The 9881-nt window shown below is 45.2% G+C and overlaps 1 protein-coding gene across 1 annotated transcript in view; it reads left to right on the top strand.

Annotated features, from left to right (window-relative positions):
• Positions 1-9881, top strand: part of CHD4 (chromodomain helicase DNA binding protein 4) — a 20562-nt gene that overhangs the window by 1574 nt on the left and 9107 nt on the right. Inside the window, exons 2-17 of the mRNA XM_035894524.1 lie at positions 740-867; positions 1060-1251; positions 1625-1743; positions 2184-2425; positions 2512-2639; positions 2772-2907; positions 3348-3529; positions 3663-3902; positions 4828-5031; positions 5137-5342; positions 5578-5709; positions 6017-6113; positions 6470-6661; positions 6747-6947; positions 7644-7781; positions 9829-9881. Coding sequence (XP_035750417.1) covers positions 740-867; positions 1060-1251; positions 1625-1743; positions 2184-2425; positions 2512-2639; positions 2772-2907; positions 3348-3529; positions 3663-3902; positions 4828-5031; positions 5137-5342; positions 5578-5709; positions 6017-6113; positions 6470-6661; positions 6747-6947; positions 7644-7781; positions 9829-9881 — 2590 coding nt within the window. The remainder of the gene's footprint in view (positions 1-739; positions 868-1059; positions 1252-1624; positions 1744-2183; positions 2426-2511; positions 2640-2771; positions 2908-3347; positions 3530-3662; positions 3903-4827; positions 5032-5136; positions 5343-5577; positions 5710-6016; positions 6114-6469; positions 6662-6746; positions 6948-7643; positions 7782-9828) is intronic.

Raw genomic sequence — 9881 nt, 5'->3', positions numbered from 1 at the left:
GGGTGGCCAGGCTGCTCCCGCAGCCTGCCACAAAGGGAAAGGCTGCCTGTCTGCCCCTGCCCCTCAGGCGGGGGGTAGGCAGAGAAGGGGGGCACAGAAGGGAGCGTGGGGTGGTGGTGGCGAGCTGGCACGTGTTACTCTAGCCAGGCGGTGAGCTGGCTAGCTGTTGGTGTGGGGGGAAGGGATTGGGGGAAGCTTGTGTCAAATCTGGATTGGAACAGAGTTGCTGAGTAATAACTTTCCTATGGAGGTGGACAAGCAGTGGCTTACTAGTCTGTATTTTGCATGCAGCTGTAGGACGCTCTGTACTGCTCCAGGGGCTAGGTAGCTGTGGGTTTCTTTCCTGGAGACCCATGGACTAAAATGGTATCCTAGTCAGATTCTCAAATGTATTCACCATTCTGTCTCCTCTAGATGTAGCCATCTATTCTATGCTCTTTCCTCTTGTCATTGGGTTATGGAAAACTTCTGGTCCCCAAGATCCAAGTGCAGCTCTGCTTGGAGAAGGAATATTGTGCAAATAGGTGGTGGTGGAGGAAGGGGGAAAGCCATGTGCAATGGTAACTTAGGCTATGATTACCTAGTATCTGTTGTGAACAATAACAGTAAGCAGTTGTAAACACTTCTAGCTTTGTAAGTATGTAGCAAGAAGTACACAAGCTGACTGATCTCTGTGATAAGTGGGCTATGCTGTAGCACACAGATGGGGTTTGAATGAGGCGTGTCTCTTCCTCTCCAGAGCCTGAAGAAGAGCCAGAAGAAGAGCTTCTGTCAGAGGCTGACACCCCCAAAATCAAGAAGAAGAAGAAGCCCAAGAAACTAAAGGAACCCAAAGTGCCCAAGCTCAGCAAGCGTCAGAAGAAGGAGGTAAGGCAAAGGATGCCTAAGGTCATGCTCTAAAATATCCATACATGGGGTGAGGGTACTTGCTGTTGTTGTTAGCCTATGGCAGCAATCCTTTGTATGAACCCTCTAGAGTCTGGGGAGAGTGTGGTGTTTAGTGCTTATCCAGGGTATTTTCTCACAGCTGCCTGATCTTCTCTCTCCCTCCCTCCCCAGCTGGGGGACAGCTCTGGTGAGGGGAATGAGTTTGTGGAGGAAGAAGAGGAGGTTCTACGCTCTGACAGTGAGGGCAGTGACTACACTCCTGGAAAGAAGAAAAAGAAGAAACTAGGGCCCAAGAAGGAAAAGAAAAACAAAGCCAAACGCAAGGAGGAGGAGGAAGAAGAGGAAGAAGATGACGACTCAAAGGTGAGAAGCTACTCTGCTGGCTGACTGCTTGTTTCTTGTTCCCATGTTATCTGATTTTGGACATCATTGTGCTCTCCAGTTGTGATGGCACATGGATTTGGGGCTGTTCTTTCTCTACTAGACCTTGCTTGACTTGACCATTTCCCCACCTTGCATTCCTTCCCCTCTTCTGCTTTAAATGTGCCTAGAAGGTATATTGAATTCAAAGACTTTTCCCACCTCCACTGATGTTGTGTCCTATGGCAGTGATAGGTGGATAGGGGTAGGGGAAATCCCCCAGTCCTGACCCATTGGGTGGTCCATAGATGTGTGGAAGTTCTGCTCCACAGAACTAGAGCTTTTTCTCAGAATTGCTGCAATTCTCTTTGCACAGGAGCCCAAGTCATCTGCTCAGCTCCTGGAAGATTGGGGCATGGAGGATATTGATCATATCTTCACAGAGGAGGATTACCGCACTCTCACCAACTACAAAGCTTTCAGCCAGTTTGTCAGGTGAACTGCAAGCCTACACTTGGAAGGACTCTGGTGGGGAAAAAAAAAACACAGGACAAGAACTAGGTTCCTTGGTTTTGGAACCTCAAGGCACATTACAGACACTAGTGTCCTACCTAGAGCAAAAACTGAAGCAACAGTAAAATAATTGGTCCACATTTTTTTTTGTTTTGGGTGATTGAGATGATGGAAGTCCTCATGCCCAGTCCCCTTTCTTCCCTAGTGTGCTGAATTCCATTTCGATTTCCAAGCCCATGGGCATTTGCATCCTCCATGCAGAGTGAAGGATGGGAGTGGGAGAGATTCATTGGCTGTTGAGATCAGAGATTAGAAAGGAATGTAGTTTGAGATAAAGGTGCTAATGGGGGTGGCAGCAGGGAGGAATAATGATCTAGATTTCAGGGTGGTTTGGTAACTCTTCCTTCCTTTACTTTATGCAGGCCACTTATTGCAGCAAAGAACCCTAAAATAGCAGTGTCGAAGATGATGATGGTGCTGGGAGCCAAATGGAGGGAGTTTAGCACAAACAACCCCTTCAAGGGAAGTTCAGGTGCATCTGTTGCAGCTGCTGCAGCTGCTGCTGTTGCAGTAGTGGAGAGTATGGTGACAAATGTGGATGCTGTCCTGCCGCAGCCCCCTGTAGATGTGCCGCTCAGGAAAGCCAAGACAAAGGAGGGCAAAGGTGAGATGAAGAGTCTGGCAGGATGGTAGAGGGTGAGTGGTGTCAAACCAGTAGTCCTTCTGACTCGCAGGCTCCTCTGTTCCCAGGACCCAATGCCCGGCGGAAGCCAAAGGCCAGTCCCCGTATTCCTGATATCAAGAAACCTAAAACTAAGAAGGTGGCACCTTTGAAAATCAAACTGGGAGGATTTGGTTCCAAGCGTAAAAGATCATCGGTGAGTGATGTTCCTTCCTTGACCTTCTGAGGAGGAGGTGATGATGTGCTAGAAATGCTGGGATGCATGTCTGATTGCTGCCCCCAGAGTGTGTGCCTGAGTAGCATAGCTGTTTTTTCTTACCTACCTCAGAGTGAAGATGATGATCTGGATGTGGAGTCAGACTTTGATGATGCCAGCATCAACAGCTACTCTGTTTCAGATGGATCTACAAGCCGTAGTAGCCGCAGTCGCAAAAAACTCAAAGCTGGGAAAAAGAAAAAGAAAGGTATTGATGCTTGCTGCCAGTTGGAGACAGAAGCACAGCTAAGTGTGTAGAGAGATTAGAGGAACATCTGTGCAGAATCTGGATCTTTAATAGTGTACTTGAGGGACAAGAATTGTTTGTGAAGAAAGAACCTGATGTTATTTTTAACAAGGAAAAGGTTTTCAGGAGTTTTCTCACCTCGGTAGGGTAACAGACAGTGCTGAGCTTTTCTGGCCTTAACTACACCTTTAATTTCATGGGTGGAAGGAGGCACCAAGGGGCTTGTCTTCTTCCTGTTCCAGCTCTTGCTCCCTGCCCTGTTTACTTGCGTAGATGGAGCAAGAGTTTTGGATTCTGGATCTCCATATTACTATGTAGGCTGCTGGGAGAGTACCCTCCCTGGCTGTTGGAAGCCTGTACCTGTGGCTTGTACTGCTGTAACTCCTCACCACCCTCTGCAGGTGAGGAGGACTCCACCGTGGCTGTGGATGGCTATGAGACTGATCACCAGGACTACTGTGAGGTGTGCCAGCAGGGAGGAGAAATTATACTGTGTGATACCTGCCCTCGTGCCTACCACATGGTTTGCCTGGATCCAGACATGGAGAAAGCCCCAGAGGGCAAATGGAGCTGCCCACACTGTGTGAGTACTGGGTTTGCCCAAACTCTGCACGAGATCATGGAGAGGGATGTCAAGTGACTCAGGGTTGCTTTTCTGCACTAATAAAACAATTGGAAATGTGACACTTTGGTTTTCTGATTTCCTTCTCCTATAGGAAAAAGAGGGTATTCAATGGGAAGCAAAGGAGGATAACTCTGAAGGTGAGGAAATCCTGGAGGATGTTGTGGGGGATGCTGAGGAAGAGGATGACCACCACATGGAGTTCTGTAGAGTCTGCAAGGATGGAGGAGAGCTGTTGTGCTGTGATGCCTGTCCTTCATCCTACCACATCCACTGTCTGAATCCCCCATTGCCAGAGATTCCCAATGGAGAGTGGCTGTGTCCTCGCTGCACTGTGAGTTTCTGCTAGTACCATTTTTTTTTATTGCTACAGGAGGTGATCGATCTAATCCCTTTGGATCCTCGTGTTTTCCTGGAAAGGCCTAGTCCTTCAAAGGTTCTATCCCCTTGTTTTGTAAAACATCAAGCCCTGGCTTTCTGGTGGCTGGATTGTGCCTTGCTGATTGGCTGCTTTCTCCAGATGGCAGGAAGGACAGGGTTACAGCCATTGAGTCTCAAGAGGTTTGCCCATGGGCAGAGTTGTTGGGCAGTTTTGGGTTCAGGATGTCAAGGCTCAATTTTCTGGGATTCTGCATGTATGTAGAAGCAGAAGAACAAGTGCAAGCAAATTCAGTGCTTAAAAAAATACTTTAAACTGATGCTGAGCCAAACTGGTTTTTTGCACTGCAAGCTATGTAATATCAAGCCCTTTCTTGGTTGGGAGAAATTTCACACTTTTCCAGGAAGTTCTTGAAGTATTGTAAATGGTGTTAGGTGCTTTGATTAGGCAATGAGGACTTTTAAGATAGCGAACAAAAAGGCTGCTTCAGGACATATACCTGTGCTGGGATGACAGTTCTACAGCAAAATATTTTCTGTACAAACTTGTTGTGGTTGGATAGCTACTGGAGTCATCGAGCCTAGCAATTTCTGTATTTCATGTAGGATTTCTGAATTGGTGTGGCCCTGGGGAGACAAGTGAGTTGAGATACTGAATTCATTTGGGGCTTTGTCAGTCCTAGAAAAAAAAAAAAACTGGAGGAAGCTCGAAGACATGCTGGAGATAAGAGGATGCAAACTTCTAAGTCCAAAAAGCAAATTCTATCTGCACACTAAAGCTATAATCAAGGAATAGAACTGTGGCTCTGTATGTTTCTACTCCGTGCTTCTGTGTTACAGTATGTACACTCTGATGTAACAAGCTCTGTTTAACTTTTCAGTGCCCAGCTTTGAAAGGAAAGGTGCAGAAGATCTTGATCTGGAAATGGGGTCAGCCCCCAGTTGGCCCCCCACCACCACGTCCACCTGATGCAGACCCTAATGCTCCTCCCCCTAAGCCCCTGGAGGGTCGGCCTGAACGGCAGTTCTTTGTCAAATGGCAGGGCATGTCCTACTGGCACTGCTCTTGGGTGTCAGAGTTGCAGGTGAGTGGAGGACTCTAAGCACGTTGTAAGGGTGGATAGTTGAGGGGAGATACTTTGCATAGTTGGGGAAAAAACACCTACTAACTGCTTCTGTCCTGACTCCAGCTGGAGCTGCACTGCCAGGTCATGTTTCGTAACTACCAACGCAAGAATGATATGGATGAGCCACCCTCAGGGGACTTCGGAGGGGAAGAGGAGAAAAGTCGAAAGAGGAAAAACAAGGACCCCAAATATGCTGAGATGGAGGAGCGCTTCTATCGATACGGGATCAAGCCTGAGTGGATGATGATCCACAGGATCCTTAATCATAGGTAGGGAAGGTAGCAAAGAGGATTTTTCGACAAAGACCTTAAGCAGGGCTAAGGGAGAGTGGATGAGCTGGACTGCAATATGACGGGGAAACGGTGGGAGTTCTTTTGTTATGACAAACATTGTTCTTCTGTTTCTGTTGCTTCATTAAGGGATCCTTTCCTCCTCTCCCATTTGCATGAATTGGGTGGATATCGTCATTTCACTGTGCTTAAGACTTTCTGGTTTATTCTGCAGTGTGGATAAGAAGGGGAATGTCCACTATTTGATTAAATGGAGAGACCTACCCTATGACCAGGCATCCTGGGAAAGTGAAGATGTGGATATCCAAGATTATGACCTCTACAAGCAGGCCTACTGGAATCACAGGTAAGAGAAGTATCTAGGAGTTGTGTTCCTTTCCCTTCCCTCAAGAGAAAATACTGGAGTATGTCAGTCCCTAGCACTGGCTGGATTAATATATGGAGGTAGCCAAGAAGCATCTTCTTGCTGCTGACTCCTTATTCCTTTGTGTGGGGACCTTGTGCCTCTCCACCAGTACATGAAGGTTCCAGCCCTGTTTTCTTCAGCCTGTTTGAATTGGGTGATCACCCTCCTATTGTTTGCAATAGTTTTCCCTTTGATCTGTTACAAAAAGCTGTTAAACTTGCATGTTCTTGGGACTGTATCTATATAGGGAGCTGATGAGAGGAGAAGAGGGCAGGCCTGGTAAGAAGTTAAAGAAAGTGAAGATGCGGAAACTGGAGAGGCCCCCTGAGACTCCCACAGTAGATGTAAGTTACTGTTTGTTGCTTAAGAGCCATCTGATATAGCTGCTTATTCTGGGGATGGAGGCAGGTAAATAGGAAACTGCAGATTGAACGAATGGGTTATAGAGCCTTTAGACAAAGGCCCACCTTGTCCATTGGGTGAGACACTGGCTGGCTCTTGGTGAAAGGGTTTTTTAAAAAAAAAAAAAAAGCTTTTTGGTGGATACCTTTGGCTGTTTGGGATTTTTGTCTGGTGCTAGTCTGGCTGTAATCTGTGAAGTCTCATCTGTACTAGGGAATATGTGGGTGACTGGGAAAGGAGTCTTGGTAGCTGTCTAGCTAAGGTAAAGGATCTTAGTTCTTCCTTCTTTCCATTGTAGCCAACAGTGAAATACGACCGGCAACCAGAGTACCTCGATGTAACAGGGGGAACCTTGCATCCCTACCAACTGGAAGGACTGAACTGGCTGCGCTTCTCTTGGGCCCAGGGCACAGATACAATCTTGGCCGATGAAATGGGTCTGGGAAAGACTGTGCAGACAGCTGTGTTCCTATATTCCTTATACAAAGAGGTGAGAGTTGGGAGATCGCTAGTCAAGGAGATTCTGCCTGTGTTAGTGGTTGCATTCATCTAATGCTCTTACTGACTATTCGCAGGGCCACTCAAAGGGTCCCTTCTTGGTGAGTGCCCCACTGTCCACAATCATCAACTGGGAACGAGAATTTGAGATGTGGGCCCCAGATATGTATGTAGTGACCTACGTTGGGGACAAAGACAGCCGGGCCATCATCCGTGAGAATGAGTTCACTTTTGAGGATAATGCCATACGTGGAGGCAAAAAAGCATCCAGAATGAAGGTACGAAACTGCTGTAATGCAAGCCTGAACTGGAAGAAGAGATGCACTAGACTGGCTTTCAGCAGCTGAGGTTAAGATACTCTCATGTCCCTGGGAACTGATTATACTTGTAGTTTTCAAGGGGAAATAGCTGCAAAAGGATGAATAGTGGGTGTTTAGACTTCTGCTGTAGTCTAAACAGGGAGGAAGAGCCTGATGTAGGTGGCTAGTTTTTTGTAGAATGTCAGTCTTCCTAGTAAAAGCAAGATGGCAGCTTTTTCAGTGGCAGAAGTAGACGGGACTCCTTTGCTTCCCTTGAAATTGAACTGCATTAAGTACTAAGAGTAATGTAAAGCTCCATGATAAACTACTTAAAAGGACAAGTCTCAGCTTCTTGATGAGCCACTCTTCTCCAAATCTCATTTCCCTATTCACTGCTTATTTGTTAAACTTCTGTTAGAATATTTGGCAACTGTCTAGAAGTAGCAGCAGGTACTGAGGGGGTTGAGGAGACTTACATGCATTAGGAGTAGGGGATTAGAAGGCTAGAATGATTTGGGTAGCATTTTGAATCTTGCGGCAGGAAACTGTGGGCGTGAAAAGTTTTGATGTGCTGTTTGACCAGGGTTCACCAGAATAACTTGGAGAAACACAGTGTCTACTCTGCCCTGGGGCATTCCCCTATCCCGTTACCGTGTTCATCCTTTTCCTTTGCAGAAGGAGGCTGCTGTGAAGTTCCACGTGCTTCTCACCTCCTATGAACTGATCACAATTGACATGGCCATACTAGGCTCTATTGACTGGGCCTGTCTCATTGTGGATGAAGCTCACAGACTGAAGAACAATCAGTCTAAGGTACAGAGAAGCCTAGGTGGTTTATAAGCATGGCATATGTTGCAGGGGGGAGTGGGCAGAGTGTGTTCAGCAGATTAGGTAGTTGCTCCTAAGCACATATAAATTTGTCTGCCAATTCTTAGTCATTTGTTCAATAGTAAATTTGATCTGTTATTTAAAAAAAAAAAATTCAACAGCCTTAACTTGGATATTATCACTGGCAACAAATTCACTTGTATACATATTGCTGGTTAAAACAGCTTGTTTTCTGGGTGAATAGGCAATTGGTGTACACTGGAAAACAGAAAAACCTGGGTATCATTGTTGCTCTCAAATACCAACTGGCTTCTCTGAAAGCAGATCGTATATCTGCATCACCTCTGTTCTGGAAAGGTTTACCATACTGAGCATAAAACAAGCTGCATGAGCACAGCTATCCTGCTTCCAGAGTAGGCTTGCACTCTGCATTCATCTAGGTTTGTAGCAGAACTTAATTAGATGTTACAGAAATGGGAGAGGTGGGCAGAAGTGCTCAAAAATGCCTGGGTAGATGCCAAAAGCCATATAGTTGCTTTTATATGAGGCTGCACCTTAACTAAGCTTGTTTGAATTCAGTAGACTTGACTATACTTTCTTAATTCAGCCCCTCCCTAAGCCCTTGTGCCATAATTCTGGTATTGATTTGTCTTCAGCTGGGTTCTAGTGCTTAGTACGTTAAAAACAATTGTTATTGGAAATCTAGTTTTATAGGTTCTTGGGAGGATGTGTAAAACAATTGCCTCCTTGACTTCTTTTTTTTTTTTTTTTTTGTTTAAATGGCCTTAGCTTTTTGGATCTTGGCATGCGGCATCTTTCAGAGACATCACAGCTGTGCTTGAAGTCCAGTTTCCAGATCTTTTTTTTTATTGTAGGCACTGAAGACTGGATGCCATCTTATGCTTAGCATTGAAATTATTGGAAGTAGTGATGAATGCTTAATGTTCATTAATTGAAAGGGGATGTGAATGCTCAAGATTACACTATAACTAATAGTTACAATTGGTTATCCACCAAGACCATTAAAGCTACTTTTTTCTAGAGCAACTTCCTGTCCCATAAGGACAGCTTCAGGTGTCTGGCTGCAAGAGAGGTCGGATGCTTCTTGACAGATTGTGGTTATCTACCAAAGTTTTGCAGATATAATTGATAACTTCCATATTTGATTCCAAAATGAGTATTGTTTTTTGACTATAACAATGTAGAAAGATAAACTCTTGTGGAGGCCACTAAAAGGATCCTTCTGGTGTGATAACCAAAACATAAGTGGTGTGGTGTTTTCTTCTTGGTGGGTGTTTTTTTTTGTTTGCCATCTAGTACAAGCTACTTCGATTAAGTTTGACCTTGTATCATACCAGGTGTAAAATAAGCAAAGAAATGGCCAACCTCGTAAATAAACTTCTGCTTTATTGTCAGTTTGTGCTGGTGAACATGGTACACTTCTCTTCAGCTCACTACTTCAACTGCTCACTACCTCTGTCTGGAATTACTTCATTGTTGTGAAAACCAGCGCAAATTACCTTAAAGACACATTGGCAAACCCTTAGCTCTTTTTCTCCTCTGCTTGTTCAGAGCTCTGGAACACTGCCAGGATTGATATGAATAGGAAGAGTGACTTAGCTATTTCTAGAATTCTCAAGGCAGAGTAGTTGTAAGAATGTGGAATGCTAATTTAGCAAGAAGTAGTACATAGTATAGCAGTCTGGAAATGATTGGTGGTCTGAAAGAGCTTATAACTTAAAAGAACAAAAGAAACCTACCGGCACCTGACAGCTTGTAGGATTTGCTGCAGTCATGTTTTAGCTATGCAGAGCAGTGATCCAAATGAGATCAATCTAGTGACCCTGACTGGAATGTGAACCACTTGGAGTTCTTGCCCAAAGAGCTGATGTGATCTAAATTGAACCCTAGCTTGGTGTCAACTTTTTTCTAGCAGAATTTTTTTTTGTAGGCCTATGACTTAATAAGCCTTTGACAGGTTTGTGTTTTGTTTTTTCCCCCCACCATTTCTTCCCTGCTCTGTACTTCCTAGTTCTTCCGTGTGCTGAATGGTTACTCACTCCAGCACAAGCTGCTGCTTACAGG

This window comes from Egretta garzetta, unplaced genomic scaffold (genome assembly GCF_000687185.1).
Source record: "Egretta garzetta isolate BGI_Z169 unplaced genomic scaffold, ASM68718v1 scaffold85, whole genome shotgun sequence".
Lineage (NCBI taxonomy): Eukaryota > Metazoa > Chordata > Aves > Pelecaniformes > Ardeidae > Egretta > Egretta garzetta.
Note: the sequence above shows the minus strand (reverse complement) of the source record. Positions and strands in the feature narration are given on the sequence as shown.